At 44.2% G+C, this 18518-nt stretch overlaps 1 protein-coding gene across 2 annotated transcripts in view; it reads left to right on the top strand.

Moving 5' to 3' along the window:
• The window catches only part of TRANK1 (tetratricopeptide repeat and ankyrin repeat containing 1), a 90069-nt gene that overhangs the window by 46392 nt on the left and 25159 nt on the right, over positions 1-18518 (top strand). For both annotated transcript variants that reach the window (XM_078776414.1, XM_078776413.1), the window contains 3 exons: positions 3837-3953; positions 4157-4687; positions 17736-17903. In XM_078776414.1, coding sequence (XP_078632540.1) covers positions 3837-3953; positions 4157-4687; positions 17736-17903 — 816 coding nt within the window. The remainder of the gene's footprint in view (positions 1-3836; positions 3954-4156; positions 4688-17735; positions 17904-18518) is intronic.

Genomic DNA, 18518 nt, shown 5'->3' with positions numbered 1-18518 from the left:
TCCGCACCTGCTGTTCCACACCTCCCCTGCGGAGATCTAGGCGAGGAGTTAGGTTCGTGGACCCCTATCCGGTGTGTTAAGGCATAATCATCTGCCATGGTGGCTGCGTCCCACAACTTCGGTACTTTCTTTTCCTGCAGGTACACTTTGATGTCCTCGTGGACACACTGTTGAAATTCCTCCACCAGCATCAGGTCACGCAATGCTTCGAAATCGTTCCCGACTCCTTTTGACTCACACCACCGATCAAACATATTTTCTTTCACTCTAGCAAACTCCACATGGGTCTCACTCTCCCTCTTCCTGGCATTCCTGAATTTTTGCCGGTAAGCTTCCGGAACCAACTCATAGGCTTTGAGGATGTGCTTCTTCAATACCTCATAATCTGCACATTGGTCCATTGGTCGTGCCGAATAAATCTCTTGAGCTTTTCCCACCAGCACACTTTGCACTAGTATGATCCAGGCCTCCTCCGGCCAGTTTAACTGTCGAGCCACTTTCTCAAAGTGTGGAAAAAATTTAGCGACTTCCTTTTCACTGAAGGGTGGATCCAGCCTCACATGTCTGCCCACATCCCAGGTGTTCTGGCTAGGTGTTGACCCCGTCAGCAAGGGTGGTACCTCTCCCCGTTCTCTCATTAACTCCAGCTCCTTGAATTTAATTTCTTGCTGAAGCTCCATGTCACGTTCCTTTAATTCCCTTTCCGCTTTTCTCTCCTCTCCTCTGCTTTTCTCCCTTCTAACCTTTCCTGGAGTTCTCGTTCCACTCTCCTTTCCTCTGCTTGTTTCTCTTCTCTCCTCTCTTCTGCTTTCCTTTCCTCTTCTGATCTTTCCTTTTCTGCTTTCCTTTCTTCTTCTGCTCTTTCCTTTTCTGCTTTCCTTTCTTCTTCTGCTCTTTCCTTTTCTGCTTTCCTTCTTCTGCTCTTTCCTTTTCTGCTTTCCTTTCTTCTTCTGCTCTTTCCTTTTCTGCTTTCCTTTCTTCTTCTTTGATCCGTTCCTGGCTCCGTAATTGCAACTCCAGTTTCCGGAGCTCAACGTCTTCTGGTTCTTCGGGTAGCCACTCCCAGGCTAACTCGTCCCATGTTCCTAATCCCACCATAGACTGTATCACCGTGGTCTGCAACTCTGCCTTCCTCAAATTAGTTCGGACCTCCAAGTTAAAATGTTTGGCCAATTTCAGGAGGTCCGACTTTAGTAACACTCGGAACTGTGCCTCACTCGGGGTTACCGCAAAGTTCTGTGCCACAAACACCTGTTAACCTTCACCCAAGACTTTACCCCCAATTTCCCCAAAAATTTACCAATTAATACTTAATTAATAAATTTTAATTAATAAAAATATTATTTTATTATTTTATACAATTTTAGATCCCGGACGTAGACCCAATTGCGAATCCGCAAATCGTAATTTGGACGAGCCCCCAATTCTGTTACGTGGTCCTCCCGGTGACTACCTGGTCTCGGTGACCCCCGGACCGTGAGAGGAACTCCGCCAGAAAGATCTATTATTTATACGCTTTCGTAACGCAATCAATATGAATTCCAGTCAATAAGAAACCCCACACCAAGGATCCGGAATAATCAATAATATATTCCCCGAGCAATCAACAATCAACACCCTCAACAATCAACAATCAACAATTAATCACCAATATTATTAAGATGGCCATCTTATATATGTGTGTCCCCTTTCCCCACTCCCGATCCCTTGGGTACTCACGACCCCTTTGGTCTCTGTCCCTCACAATGTCTCTGGGCCCCTCCTGACCAAGATGATGGTCGGCTTCTCCGCACACGGGTGGTTGAACGAACCCCGGACAGACTGACTGACAGACTGACTGACTGACGGACAGACGGAGGGACGGAGTGCAAACCTATAGTCCCCTCCGGTGTACACCGGTAGGGGACAAGTGAAAGAGTGAAGGTGAGCAGAGTTTTTATTTTGGCAATTTCACCAGAAGAGGGTTGCTGGCAGATCTTGTGCGACCTGTAGTAATATTTGGGGTACAGGGCACTGACAGAGCTGGGGGAGATAGGCCGGAGAGGAGTCGGTAGACGACAAAGACCACCAACCTGCCTGCGGTGAGTGAGTGAAAGGCCCTCAGAATCAGCTTCATCGCGGGAGATTCCAATGATTCCGAAAGCTTTGGTTTCAACAGCGTGAAGCCGAGCTAGGTGTGAGGCAGGAGCACCAGCCCAGAGGGGAGAGCAGTATTCCATTAAGCTGCAGATGAAAGCCTTCTATGTGGTGAGGAGCTCAGGTTTGCCAAGGAAGGACTTCGCACGACGGAGGATGCCCAGTCGGCGACTGGCTTTGGAGGCCAGCTTGGAAATGTGTTTTGCCCAGGAAAGATCATGGCAGCTGGTGAGACCCAAAAGCTTGAATGACAGAAGTTCTTGGAGAGGATTATTCATAAAGTGGATGGGAAGGTTGTCCAGTCGGTCTTTTCGGAGAGACATCTTTTCGGAGAGACATCGTAAGAGTGAGAGATTTGTCAGGATTGAAAGACATGTTCCACTTGTTTGCCCAGTCTGTGGTTTTCTCCAGGTCTGCAGAGAGTGAGGAGGCTGCAGACTGCCGATCTGAGGATGAGGAATGGAGCGACAGAGAGTAGAGTCATCAGCAAAGAGATAGAGAGGATTTTCAAGAGAGTCAGAGAGATCATTGATGAAGGCCAGAAAAAGCACAGGGCCCAGAGCACTGCCTTGGGGAACTCCAGCCTGAACAGAAAGGGGAGATGAGAGAAATCCATTCAGGGCCACACGTTGACTACGACCAGAGCGGAAGTCCGCAAGCCATGTGTGGAGATTTCCATGGATACCATAGGAGCAGCGTTTGGTGAGCAGTTGCAGAGCGGGGTGCCAGACCGTTTCGAAGGCACATGCTATGTCAAGTGAGACAGCTCAGATTTCCTGTTTGGCATTGAGGACCTCCATCCATTGTTGAGACAGCAGAAGCAACATGTCCAGAGCAGAATGACCTGGTCTGAAACCAAATTGATGATCAGAGATCAAGCCGTTGGAGAAGAGGAAGAATTTGATATCCGAAGCAATGATGGATTCCATGACTTTGCTGATAATTGGGAGCAGGCTGATTTGAAATGATTGAAAATGAGGACGTCATGCTCACGTATGACCTGATGATTCCATCGAGCGTGAACATAGAAAACAAAGCATTGCATCTGGACATTGTGCTCAGGCAAAAATGGAAAAGACAGCATTGATGATTGAGATATCAGTACCTTGCGATTTTGGCCTCAACAATGCAGACATCACGAAAATGACCAAATACGAGGACCTCAAAATTGAGGTGAAGAGATCTTGGAAGCTGAAGCGCATCAAAATTGTACCAGTGATAATTGGAGCAACAGGAATGATGAAGAAGAACCTCACTGATATTTTTAAAAACATCACCGGGAATATTAGCACAAATGAACTCCAACTGGAGGCAATCCGGGGTTCGGTGACGATCCTGAAAAGAGCCCTTGGAACAAAATTCTGATAAAGTTGAACAACTTGGTCCATGAACCGTGATCCTTTACCAAAGAGGAGGTGGATTCTTTGGGTCTTGGGAAACCTCCGTTCCGTCTCCTTTAACCCGCAAATGGAGATAACGACCGACGATCCACACACAAACTTAATCAAAATATGGCACAATTTTGGTGAGAATAGCGACTGTCACCGTAATCCCTATCTTTCATGTATGGCCCCTTGTAGTGTGTGTTTGCTGCATTCACATACTGGGGTTCTATTTGTAAAGATTTCTATATTTGGAGTGTTTTCTTACAACTGTCTCGTTTTTTTTCCCCCACCTCCCCTTTTCTTTTTGTGTTACAGGGGATTTCTTTGTGGTGAAAGCTGTTTTTGAGACAACATCCACAAGCATTAACTTGCAGAACAAATGTGGAGAGACTTTGATGCATATTGTGGCAAAGACGAAGTATGATGTGAATGGTAAGTTTTGTTCACGACTGGGTGATTGACATCTTGTGTTGTGTACAGACCATCAGAATGATGTTTGCCATCTTACTTGGATTGTATTGTTTTTATTTGCTTGGACAATAGTTTGCAGCAACAATTGAAAACGTTATTAGAAAATAGAACTTGCTTTCAAAGCAAACTTGCTGTGCTCTATAAACAATATTGTTTTGTTTCAGCAATTCAGGCAGAAGATATAAAAATGCTCCTTAACTTACATGCAGACCCATGCATTGCTGACGGCCATGGAAAGCTTCCAAAAGAGTATTTGGGCAAAAACATAGAAGCTTTGAAACTAATTGAGAGACATTTGAAGCTACCAGTTGTGTGCAAACAGCAGCCCACTGACACAAACTCACAAAAATCGGCCACAAATTATGCTGATGTCAGTGCACGAAAGACGCATGGAATCCCTGCTGGTGCACGAAAACCACAGGCCACCAGCGGCGATGCACAGAGACCAGAAGCCACCAGTGATGATACACGGAGAACGCACTTGCCCGATGCTCGGAAAACTCGGGCCGCCAGCGTCGATGCTCGGAAAACTCGGGCCGCCAGCGTCGATGCTCGGAAAACACAGGCTGCCAGCGCCGATGCTCAGAAAACCCAGGCTGCCGGCGCCAATGCATCAAAACATCAGGTACCAGCGAAGATTCATCCTGTTGAAATGACATCAGGAAAATCAACTCCTCCAAATACACACAAGCAAGGTACTGAATAATATTTAGTGTTTAATTATTTTTGTACAAAGCTGATTACTTGAAATAATAATGATTGAAACTGTTTTAAAATGAAATACCCATTTTCTGTATTATTATATCCCCATGCTGAAAATAACGGGGGGATATTGTAGTCTGGCTGTCCGTCACGCTATCTCCTCCTAAATGGTTGTGCAGAAATTCATCATACTTTGTAGTTATTATCACCACATGGCAAGAAGTTACTTTGTGACGCAAAGGATTTTCCTATCACACAACCCGGGTTACACTCCCCCTAAAATAGATTAATTAATTATGTAAAATGATTTAAAATCACGGGGCAACCCGGGTTTCCGCGTGGTGGATCATATATATATATATATATATATATATATAAATAAATATGTGTATATATATTAGGCTATGAGCCGAGGGGTCGACCATGCTCAATCAGAGGGAGGATGGCTAACAGTTATTTTTGGCAAGGCCAAGGTCCCTAGTGCTGAAATAAATGTGATAGCAGTGTGAAACTCGTAGCCGTATCTGTGTTATCATCACATTTGTCAGATCACCCATTTATCGCTTTTCGGGGCATTTTTCCCGCTTAAGATTTAGGGGGTGGGGTTAGTTTTTTGGCTCTCAAATAATATCACGTGTATATATCAGCTAGTGTGGTATATCAGGTAAAAGGTTATTGAATTACCTTTCAAATGATGTATAGAAAGTGCCTGTGTGATCTATAGTAACCTCTTTATAATGATTATTAAAACATAATTATTTCCACCAACTCTCAAAACTTCATCACAAAATCCCCAATTTTAGGAACAAAAATAGGCAAAAATCAAAAGGTATGTAAAAGGTATGTTTCGATTTGAGACACACATACAGTATAATTAGAGTCAATATCCTCACACATATGATCATGATGTGCTATGAAATGGACCATGATCATGATGTGCTATGAAATGTATGGACCACACCTTCCAAAGGAGCCACTTCCGAAGATCGAGAAGCTCAAGCAAAGAACAGTCTGCATAACAGAAGAAACACTGCCTGTCTACATTGCAGGTGAACGTGTTGGGCCTCATCCACTACAAACATTATCAACAGCTGCAGCGGAAAACAAGATGGCTATGGAAGTTGCTCAAATCAAGAATCTTCTTTGGGCCATTGCCCGTCAGGTGGACCCAGTAACACAAAAAACACCAAGTTGGACAGGATTCAACATCACCGTCAGGGCATCTATCAGCGTCTCTCAGGATATTGTTAGATATATGCCGACAATAAATGCACCAGCTACAGAGATGTCCACAGTCGCAGAAATCTTGAAGCAGTCTGAAAGCGTCCGACAGATCCTACACTTGCAGGACATCGTCGTCGTCATGGATCAGGCCCTGTATGCTAAGGCTGCCGAGATCGTCTGGAAACACACAGACACATATGCTAACATCGTACTTCGCCTCGGCACGTTCCACACAATCTGCAATGTGATGTCGATTCTTGGTGCTCGTTTCCAAGATGCTGGTCTTAGAGACTTTTGCATCGAAACAGGAATCGTCGCAGAAGGCTCACTCAATCGGGTTATGGAGGGGAAGATGTACAACCGAGCAGTCCGTGTACATAAGAGCATCTACGAAGCATTCATGAGGCTTGCGTGGATTGAATTTCTCCCTTGGTTGGAAAAGATGCGACCAGAGGCAACACAGACGGTCACTACGTTGTTAGCAGAAGTTGCTGAATTGGGACAAGATGTGAGCCAGTGGAACAACCTGTTGGAAGATCAATCGTGTGAAGAAGTTCAGGCTGTTTGGAAGCAATTCCTGCATCACCTTCGTCATGATAATGGTGAATTGTCGTCATTCTGGATGTCGTACGTGGATATCGTTGAAACGGTCTTGCTTGCTCTACTGCGCGCTTCCCGAGAAGGTAATTGGCCATTACATCTATCTGCTATCCAAGCCATGATTCCTTGGTGCTTCGCATACGACAAAATCAACTATGCACGGTATTTATCAGCATACTACGCACAAATGACAAACCTTCCAACGCAGCACCCTGGCATCTTCCAAGCGTTCTCGGATGGGTACTTCTCAGTTCAAATGTCAAAAAGCAATCCGTTTGGACGCATTCCAGTTGACCACACACACGTACAACACGCGGACCAAACTACTGAGGTCACTGTCAACAAAGACACACAGACACCAGGTGGCACTACCAGGTTCAACTTGAAATCTGGAGCAGTGAAGCGCTACTATGTCACATCCGAACACAGGAGTGCGTTTCTCCGCCAGATGAGGGAAATGGTGAATGTGAGCAACACACACGTACAACACGCGGATCTGCAGCAAACACGGATCAAGAAAGATGAGGACGCTGTATCATCACTGATAACTCTGATCCAGAGTTGGGTGAACCCATTCACTATGGCCAGCTCTCTCATCAGTATTTCCACCGCACGCGCAGCCCCTCCAAATATTGCCAAGGATCTGGAGAAAGCATGGGAAGTCGGACACAAGTGCTACACAAACTTCAAGATTGAGCGACTTGAGAGCAACCCACCAATCAAGAAATTCCACGACCCTTTGCAACTGAACAAGCTGAAGACTTTCAGCAACCTCACTAAGAAGAAGGAATGCAGAAGCAATGGCAGGGCAGTAATTCTTCAAGCAGACAGAGCTCTATTTGGTAGAATTATCGTGATGGCACAGGGCCGAGATCTTCACATGGCAGAGGTGCTATCTCATCCTCTAGGTCCCTTGCCATGGGCCCTGGCGACACCCGAAGGCCTTCTACGGAAAACCAACAAAGCTGCCCTAGCCACGGCCTTGCAAAGGACTGTGACCCCGGCTGAAAGGATACCCGACAATTCGGCAACAATTATTGACGGCATGCTCCTTATACAGAAGGTGGCAGGTGATCAAACTACATTTGCCGAAGTGGCCATGATTGTCCTATCCATGGCCCTGAAGGATGGATGCAGTAGCCAGAGGATCGATGTCGTCTTTGACACCTACAAGGAGACTTCCATCAAAAACAGCGAACGGTTAACCAGGGGGGAAGAACTTGGACTTGAGCTGAAAAACATCACGGCATCTCAAATTGTAAGGCAATGGCGCAAGTTTCTCAGCTATGTTGGGAACAAGTCAAGTCTTATCATGTTCCTGGTCGAAGAGTGGAAGAAACCAGAGTACATCAGACGCCTACAGGGAAAGGTTCTCTTTGTAACATGCGATGACAAGTGTTATCAGATCACATCTGATGCTAGCCAAGAAGTAGTGGCCCTGGAAAGCACACACGAGGAAGCAGATGGTCGTCTGTTCTTGCATGCTGCCCATGCTGCCGCACATGGATACCAGTCTGTGCTTATTAGCTCAGATGACACCGACGTACTTGTCATTGGCTTGGCATTTCATACCAAGATTCATGCCAAGTTGTTTCAGAAATGTGGCACCAAAGCAAGGGCTAAAATCCTAGACATAGGGAAAATAGGAAAGTCAGTCGGCACAAATGTATGTCAGGCCCTAATTGGAATGCATGCCTATACCGGATGCGACACAGTCAGCACGTTCGCTGGACGAGGAAAACTGACTGCACTAAAACTCATCAGAACCAACAAAGATGTGCAGGATGCATGTACACAGCTGGGAGAGGACTGGGACGTCATGAGTGAGGAACTGATGGATAAATTGGAGAACTTCACTTGTCTCATGTACGCACCGAAGTCGGGGACAGTGAAGGTGAATGACTTGAGATATCACCTGTTCTGTGCCAAGAGGGGAGAGATCGACAGTCACCAGCTACCTCCGTGCAAAGACTGCTTAACCAAACATGCACAGCGAGCCAACTATCAAGCCGCTATTTGGAAGAGGAGTCTCAAGATGGATCCAGCAGTACCGAGTCCAATCGGGAAAGGATGGCACTGGGATACCCAGGATGGTCGCGTGCAGCTGGCAGTCGACTGGATGCAAGGACAGCCCGCACCACAGGCGGTTCTGGATTTACTGGCATGCACCTGTTCGAAAAGATGCACACTACCCATGTGTGTCTGCATGGCCAGTGGTTTGAAGTGCACAGACATGTGCAAACTCACCACATGTGACAACCAGAGAGTGTATGGTGAGAGTGATGACAGTTCGGCAGAAGACGATGAAGAAGACGACGACGATGACGAGGATAACTTCTGAATTGTAGAACTGTATGGAGAAAGATCATGTACATATGTGTAACAAATATGGTGTACGCTGAATTGATAACTCGTGTACTTTATGGTATGATGTCTATAAATATATGTTGCTTAAATAGAAAGTACATTGTTTTCCTTTGGTTTACTTTATGTATAGCTGGTAATATAAGAGAACCATACAACACTACAAGACTAAAAACGTTTGCATGAATATGATGTAAATTATCTCGCCAAGTTAGGGTACATCAGGATACATACATATATATGGAGTAGGTTAATCATCACATGCATCATACGTCTGTGGTATATTCAAGAACACCACATACAGTTTGGTCATAATGCCTTCATATTTTTAGAATTAGACATTTCTGACACCAATTTCAGTACTTTTTGGCCTATATATGGCTGACATCCCAATATTATATATACTATTTTTAGACCAATAATGGTATACAAACTATATACATGCTGTCGGTCAAAAATCGTAAAATGTAAATCAATATATCATAAGAGCGGAAAGATATACATTTATGGATTTTAGGTCATGGTTACAGCAACTACTGTATATTGGATTTTCTCATCTTTATCAAGGTGTATGAGATTTAAGGCCCAAATTTGACTTTAATCATACTGTGTGTTTCTCAAATTCAAAAATTCATTTAATATCCGCCAAACTGAATTTTTGCCTAATTTTGTTTTCATTGGGGATTTTGTGATAAATTTTTGAGGGTTGGCGGAAATAATTATGTTTTAATGATCATAAAGAGGTTACTATATATCACACAGGCACTTTCTATACATCATGTGAAAGATAATTCAATTACCTTTCACCTGGTATACAACACTAACTGATACATATAGGAGATATTATTTGAAAGCCCCAAAACGAACCCTACCCCCTAAATCTTAGGCGGAAAAATTACCGAAAGCGTTATTGGGGTGGTCTGACAAATGTGATGATAACACAGATACGGCTAAGAGTTTCACACTGCTATCGCATTTATTTCAGCACTAGGGTCCCTGGCCTTGCCAAAAATAACTGTTAGCCATCCTCCCTCTGATTGAGCATAATGTCGAAAATTTGAGGGTCTGGCTCATAGCCTATATGTATATATCCATATATCCATCTCAGGGGGAGTTGAGGTGAACCTCTACTGGCTGGAGGACCTTGTTCAATCCCTCAGGCATTTTTGCAAAATAAATATAGAATACCAAAATCCCAGGAGAGTAGGTGAACCTCTGCTGACAGGGGTCCTTTTTTTTCTGGAAGAATGACATCAATATTGTTTTTATGAGATGTGGATATTATGATATAGATTATAATATTATAAGGATATTATGTAAAGGATATAGAGTCATTGGACGGAGGTTATGCTTTCACCCCTGTCTGTTTGACTGTGAGCAAGATATCTCATCATGGTGTGGATGGATTGAGATGAAACTTGGGCAAATTGGGTGTGTGACAAGGACAAATTGATTAGATTTTGGTGCAGATCTGGATTCTAGAATTTTTTAAAGGGATGCTTCACCATTGAGTGATGTAGCTAAAACTGATATATAACATGATATCTCAAAGTTGAGGACAAGTTCTGACAAAACTTGGTGGATGAGTTTGTTCGGTGACGAGAACGAGCCGATTCGATTTTGGTTCAAGTCGGATACAGATCCAGATCTGGCCCATCATTGGGATACAAAATGTAGACTGTTCAGCCTGACAGAGGTATGTGCTCAACCAAGTGCCATTCTTATACGAAGTTATTACACCAAGACTGGAGGTTCAAAAACAACAAAAAAAACTCTCCCCCAAATATGTCTGCCAAATCGTATTGGGAGATGCACCAATAATATGCACAACTCATGCAAACTGCTATTTAATTTGATTAATTAAGAGGGTTTGCTGATGCAGGCTATCTGATCCAGAAGTCCAAAGACCACTGCGAATGCTGAAATGATGTTTGAGGTTACTGCTTTCAATATTTACGAATATAATCTACTGGTTTCCCATCTCCCAAGGATCACCCAATTGATAAACCAAATTTGACGGTTGATCATGTTGGGAACAGGAAGGCAGGAACAAAATATGGAACTAACCTAGTGGTCGACAGACACATCGGGGTGATGGAGAAAAGAAACACCATCTTGTATACAAATAAATCAAATAACCCACTAATGGCTCTGGCAATACCAGATACAAACACACACAGACAATGGGGATATCTGGTGAAGACTTTTGGACTGCCACAAGCTAGTCTGCTGCACCACGACCCTTAGTCAGGGATGTCGTGCCGGCTGGTGATAGGGTGAAGTGTGGCTCAGGTAATGATGATGATGGGACCAGGAGACAAGGAAGGCAGCCATGCAGAGAGAGGGAAGTCTTCTCCTCTAGTCTCAAAATGTAATTTCCCAACTACTGCAAGCATGTGTAGACATGGCCTTTTCCTCCTTTGGGACTGCCTTCATAGGTGGTGGGTCTCGTCTTTGGCTACCCACTGTCTGTGGGTGATGCCATCTTCCGGGCTGCCTTGTAAGGCAGCCCCTCAATGGTGTTCCACCCCTCTCCTGGGTCCTGCAGCTCACTTTGACGCCCTGACCCGTTGTCTTCTGGCTCAACGGCCCATGTTCTCAATAAAGTACACCAAGCGCTTCCTAGTGCCTTTGTGCCTACAAGTCCTCCACCTGGCCTCGAATGTACCGGAGGTTTCACATAACACACCCTTACCTTATTCTGATCTATTGTTTACAATCATTGCCCGTCAGTGCACATATTACGTTCGACTTTCCTCTGACAGATGCCCAATAAAAAAGTAATTCTACCCTACCCAAACACATTGTCCATACTAATCTTAACACAATCTATCCCACTACCCTCCTCCTCCTTCCACGTAACAATACTTATGAAATACGTTTATGCCTCTGCACACTGCCCCCAAAGGTGGCTGGAGGTATTGTGTTTTTGGGTTATCCGTACGTCCGTCCATATGGTTAAACCTTGTTTTTCTCAACAACCACATGTTTGATTGAGACTAAACTTTCAGGGTCGGAGTGACACCGAGGCAGAGTGTTTTTGTGATAATTGTGACATCATAGGTCACGTGGTATGGAAGCCATCTTGGATTAAACGCAAATAATTAAAAAATTATTTCTCGGAAACCGCTGAATGGAAAAAGCTGAAACTTGGTACATCGTCAAATGCTCCCAATGGGGAACAAATGTGTGATAATGATGACATAATTGGTGAAGTGGTATACCAGCCAAAAATGTTTTAATCGAGTTCCTTATCCGAAACATCTGAAATTGTATACACATGATCGATGACCCATTTGTATTGAAATATTAAATGTATGACATCATGGGTCGCATGGTTTGGTAGCCATATTGGATTTAACCTAAAACCTTTAAAAAACATCCTCTCCCAAACCACCAAATCGATTGACTCAAAACTTTACATGTGTCATTAACTGGGCATGGCGATTAAAAGATGATCATAAAAACATCATTGGTAACATGGTGTGGCAGCCATATTGGATTACAACAGCATGCGTTTTAAGGCCATTTTCCCTGCTGGAGCGGGAGTTAGCCTTGTGGTCCCCATGACAATCTTCTCCATTTTGCCCTATTTTCTGCGTCTCCCCTTGTGTACCCCCTTGCCCGCATTTCTTCTTCCACCATCTTTAGCCAAGTCTTTCTCGGTCTTCCCCGTCCTCGACTTCCTTCTACATTCATTTCCATCACTTCTCAACTAGTCACTTTCATCCTTCCTCAACACATGACCAAACCATCTCAACCTGTTCCTCTTCACAGCATCAATCACAGGCTCTATTCCCATCATCTTTCGCAATTCATCATTTGTCTTCCTCTCTCTCAACGATACTCCGCACATCCACCGAACCATTCGCATTTCCACCCTTTCCAGCCTTCGTTGCTGCTCTACATTCATGACCCATGTCTCGCTCCCATAAATCATAACACTTCTCACACATGCAGCATACACCTTTCCCTTCAGCTTCAACGACACTCCCCTCCTCATCAGCACGCCACTCAGTTCCCGAAACGTCTTCCATGCACATCTCACTTGAGCAACCGTTGCCAAGTCTGATCCACCTTCTCCATTCAGCATGTCTCTGAGGTAGCAAAATGTTTTCACACCTTCCAGCTTCACGCCGTCTCCAAGATCCAACTCAACATTTCCTCCATCTGCAGCTCCCTCTGTGCACACCTTCCACTTGAATGTAGCTGCCACACTGGTTAATGACCCTCTCAAACCACTACATTTTTGATGAACCCACTCAGCGCACATTGTACATTGAATGGAATTCACTCCGACACCCTTCCTGCACACAGCACATGGCCAGTTCCCAGTTCTTTTCACCTCACCACATGCTTTGCCACTTGCCATCACCTTCATTTTTCTGATATTCACCTTCAGACCTTTTGTCTCCATACATTCCATCCACTTGTTCATCTTCTCCTTCAGTCCATCCATACTTTCTGCAATCAACACCAGATCATCTGCACACAACTCCCACGGTAAACCCTCCTTTACCTTCCGAGCCAGCACCTCCATCACAGCTACAAATAGTAGTGGACTTAGTACCGACCCCTGATGCACTCCCACCTTCACCTCAAACTCACCACTGTCCCCGTCCTTTGTCCTTACAGCTGTGCGTGCTCTTTTGTACATTGCCATCACCACTCTGATCAACCATTCCTCCACTCCTAACTTCCTCAATGCCCATGTCAATACTTCACGTGGAACCCTATCGAATGCTTTCTCCAGATCAACAAACCCAAGAAACAACTTCTTCCTCTTCTCAATGTACTTCTCCTGCAACTGCCTCACAATAAAAAGCGCAACTGTCAATCCTCTTCCTGGCATAAATCCAAACTGCATTTCGTCAATCTTCACTTTCTTCCTTATCCTCCTCTCCAACACCCTTTCCAATACCTTCATTCCATGCTCCACTAACTTTATCGCTCGATACGAGCCACAGTCCAGAGGGTCACCTTTCCCCTTGTATCGAGGGATGAGGGTACTCGGTTCCCAATCCACTGAATGCGGCCTTCTTTCACCACCAGATTGCAGATCTCTGTTATTCTCTTCACACCCCAATTTCCCGCTGCCTTCAACATATCTCCCACAACTCCCGTCGGCCCTCCCACTTTTCCACTCTTCATTGCTTTTATCTGCCGGTCCTAAAACTGGGTTACTCTCTATGTTGCCATCCCATTCATTCTCTGCATTCAACAGTATTTCCATATATCTCTTCCATCTTCCTTTAATTCCATCTGGGTCCACAACGATTTGTCCCACTTCATCCTTCAAGCAACTCACCCCCATCACATCACACCTCTCTTTTGCTATCTGCTTTGCAATCCTGAATACCACTCTCTGACCCTCTTCCAAATCCAAGCGTTCTCAGTACATTTTCCTCCATGCCTTCTGCGCCTTTGCTGCCTCTTTCTTTGCAGCCTTCTTGGCTGCCTTATAACTTTCATGCCCTGCCTTTTCTGCCCCCATACCCTTCGCCTTCTGCCACTCCTTGAACTTCTTCCTCTTCTCGTCGATCTTCTTTCCAACTTCACCATCCCACCACCATGTTTCCGAGTGCCTCGGTGGTCCTTTTGTCCATTCACATACCTCACCAACGGCTCCCAACAGACTATCTTTCATTGGCATCCAACCACGTTCAAGCTCAACCACATCAGCCTCTACCATACTCAGCCTCTCTTTTAATGCCTCCCTTACTGTCACCTCTTTCAACCTCCACACCTTCATTCTCGGTTGGTACCTCACCCGCCGAGCTCTCCTCGCACCTTTCACCCTTATGCCGCAGACAGCCAAGTGGTGCTGTGAAACAGCCTCCTCCCCCGGGATCACCTTTGTGTCCCGGAGGTGCCCCCTATCTCGCCTACGCACCAGCAGGTCGTCGACCGTTGTCGTCAACCGTTGTCGTCGACCCATCTGACGTGTATGTAACAAGCTTATTATCCTCTTTCTGGAACTGAGTATTACAAATGAACAAATCAGCTCCATCAGCAAACACCAAAATCCTTTCACCTTCTCCATTTCTCACACCATATCCGTAACCCCCATGAACTCCCTCAAAACCGTCCATACTCCTTCCCACATGTCCATTTAGGTCTCTTCCTACCACAACAACTTCCTCATCTTTCACGTTTTCCATCAGCTTCTCTATCGCACACCAGAACTTGTCCTTCTCTTCATCGCTCCGACCAACCTGCGGAGCATATCCCGAGATGACAGGTATGTATAATGATGTGCAGATTAACTGATTAGATTTTGGGTTCAAGAGGTCAAATGTTAAAGGTCAAAGTCTGTAATAGGTCTGTCACTTGAGAATGTCTGAAGGGATCTAATTCAAAATTGGTGTAAAAATTAACTGATTAGATTTTGGGGGTCCTGAGGCCAAAGGTCAGAGGTCATGCCAGGTAAAAATGTGAGAACTTGTGAACAGCTGAAGGGATTTAAATTAAAACGTGGTCCAGGTATGTATAATGATGTAAACATGAACTGATTAAATTTTGTGGTCAATAGGTCTGAGGTCATGTCAGGTAAAAATGTGCTAACCTGGGCACAGCCAAATGGATTTAAATTACACTTGATACAATTATAATATAATAATGTGGGCGGAGGCATATCAGTCGACGTGATGTTGAAGAGTACCGTTCTAGTTCTTGTGTACAAAGTACAGGATCGTGGAAGAGCCATAACGCATACATGGGTGAAACTCCTGCCCTATATTAAGGAAATCTTTTTTTTTTTTTGTAACGACCCATATGGAGATATCTGTATTTTCGTCAGAAAAACATGCCGCGATTGTCGGGAATAGAGGTTCTATTCCGATGTGCTCATTCGATTCTTAACACATTTCATCTGGACTGGGTGCAATGCTAACGTATCATGATCACGATTATGTGAATTACTCCCCAGGTATTTTTGTAGAAGTTAGCCGGGCACTACAGCTTACAAGCACTTTACCATGATGAGATGTCTGCCAGACAGGAGAAAATGTATGTCGGTAAATAATGAAATACAGTAGTGTCCATTGTTGAATTTTCCCATTACCGGTCCCTCTTCTGAACTTCATGGAAAATAAGGAAGTGCCGTCTTTACATTGGGTGGAGTATAGATTCTACTGCACATAAATACAAAACCTGATAATGTCTGTTGGTTACGGTTTCACATTTGTGACCACATCAATATGAGACCAATAAATCTTAACAACAAATTTTTATGCAGGAGGCCATTTTTTGACCCATCATGCCTGTGTTCCACAACCACCGCGTAAAATAAATTTGTCAGGCTTTCAACTCGGTTTCATTGGGTGGGGAGTGAGAATGAGAAAAGTGTCAGGCACAGAGACTGGAGTGTTATAAATGCAAATAGAAGATAACATTTTAAAACTTATTTGTTTAATACGACTTTCCCTTGTACACGTAGCATGGTGTGTGTTTACTGACCCCTTCTTCAGAGAACATTGCCAATTTTAACCTCACCTGGAGATATGCCAAAAAAACCACACAGAAATAGTTTCTCAAGTGCTAAATTTGCAATGGTCAGTCACCAAACCAAACGTATGCTTGCAGAATAATAGTTTATTATCAGGGATTTAAATTGAAACTTGGTACAGGTATGTATAATGAAGTAAACATGAACTGATTAAATTTTGGAGTGAAGAGTTCAAAGGTCAGAGGTAATGTCAGGTAAAAATGTGCTTACTTGAGAACAGCTGAATGGATTTAAATCAAACTTGGTACTCGTATTATAATGATGTATTAATGTGGGCGGGGGCATATCGGTCGACGTCGTGATGTTGAAGAGTGTCGTTCTAGTTTTGTATGAAGAGTTTAGGCTTGTGGAAGAACTATAGCACAGAATGGATCAGGACACTACATAGCCAAAGTAAAAGCAGAAAGGGAAGGGGGAAATGCCAACAACAGGGAAGAGGGACTATATAGACAGAGAGGGGCAAACTAGGGATGTGGGTAGCAGAGAACACAAGGGGGTTGGACAAGATGGATACAGAAGAAAAAATTGGTGGAGTGGGGATGGTTTTACTTAACGGGTGTTGGAAATGACATTATTTTGGATGGAGGATGATCTGAAATGGTGGTGAACAGTCTTGGAGATCTGGAGGGAAGAGTGAGAATTAAGGGAATGTGAACGTTGGTTCCACATGTGGGGGTGGGGGCGTTAGTGGGGGGTTGGGGAAGAGGAACAGACGAGTTTTGTCAGGATAGATTTTTGTTGAGCTGCAGTTGGATGTCGAATGTATTGAGATGAATACATTATTTATGTTGGTGTATCTGCAATTGGTGAACATTTGTTTGTTGTCCCCCGTCGCACCGCAGAGCGAAAGGGGGACTATGGTTTGTCCGTCCGGGCGTGCGTGCGTACGTGCGTGTGTGCATGCGTAAGCGAAGGACCGCATTCGAATTTGGTGTGTGGGTGCAACCCACGTCAAAATCGAAGATGGCCGCCGCCATGTATGTCTGAACCTTGAGTGGAATATCTTGAAAAATAAGCGAAGTACCAACTTCTAATCTGGTGTGTGGGTGTATCTACGCATCAGGAAGAACGCTATTGAAAATTGGGTCTCCACGTCAAAATCCAAGATGGCCGCCACCATATATATATGTCTGAACCTTGTGAGCGAAATATCTTGAAAAATAAACGAACTACTAACTTCTAATCTGGTGTGTGGGTGTATCTACGCATAAGGGAGAACGCTATTGAAAATTGGGTCGCCACGTCAAAATCCGAGATGGCCGCCTTGCGTCTTCCACTTTGTCAACTCGCATCACTTCACCGACGGGGGATCTAGGCGTAACGCTTGTTTGTTTTTGTTTTTTCAGAGGAAGTTTTGGAAAAATCCGGGACTTCTCTAATCGTAGAAGAAGTAGATCCGCTGACTGAAGCATTACAGCGTTTCACAGCTGTTAGTAAAAGGAGGAAGAAGCCCTCAAAACTCATTGACCATCAAGATGTACTTCCATTGCTGACCTATGCTGCTCAGTATGAAGGTAATATGTGAATTTGTTACGTCAACATTTACATTTTAATTGCATGCAAGTAATAAAAAAAACATTTACAAATGCAAAAGGATGCAGGGATGCTACTCCAAAAAGTATGTAAACAAGGTAGAGATGATCACAATAAATTATCATGTGAAACCATCCCGACATCTTTCTCTGACTAATGGTTGTTCCTCGAAAAGTGTGTGTGTGTCGAGTGTGTGAGTGTGCCGGAATGTACTTTTTTTTCCTTTTTCTTTTTTAACCCAAATATCAAACGAGTCTTGTTTGTTCTTTTCAATGAAGATATTTGGATGATTGTTTTAGATTCAGAAAGTACTTGCTCATGTTAATGCTCACAGCGTTGTGTTGTGCAACAGTTGGCTATATATGGGTGACGAATTAGAACTTTTAAATGTAATACAGGTTTATCTGTTTTAGTACCTCTGCCCTCTGAAGGTGGAAGGAGGTTGTGTTTTTACCCTGTCTGTGGCCGTTCTCGTTTTTATTGTGATATGAAATCAAATGTGAGTAAACGCGCCAGTATAATCTATTTCATTTATGAGTACCTGCTTGTGCTACCTCTGAATATCTTTTGCATTGTTTGGCACAACAGCTGGCTAC

Source organism: Myxine glutinosa, chromosome 4 (assembly GCF_964187855.1).
Source record: "Myxine glutinosa chromosome 4, kmMyxGlut1.1, whole genome shotgun sequence".
NCBI lineage: Eukaryota > Metazoa > Chordata > Myxini > Myxiniformes > Myxinidae > Myxine > Myxine glutinosa.
This window is presented reverse-complemented; position numbering and strand designations above follow the sequence as displayed.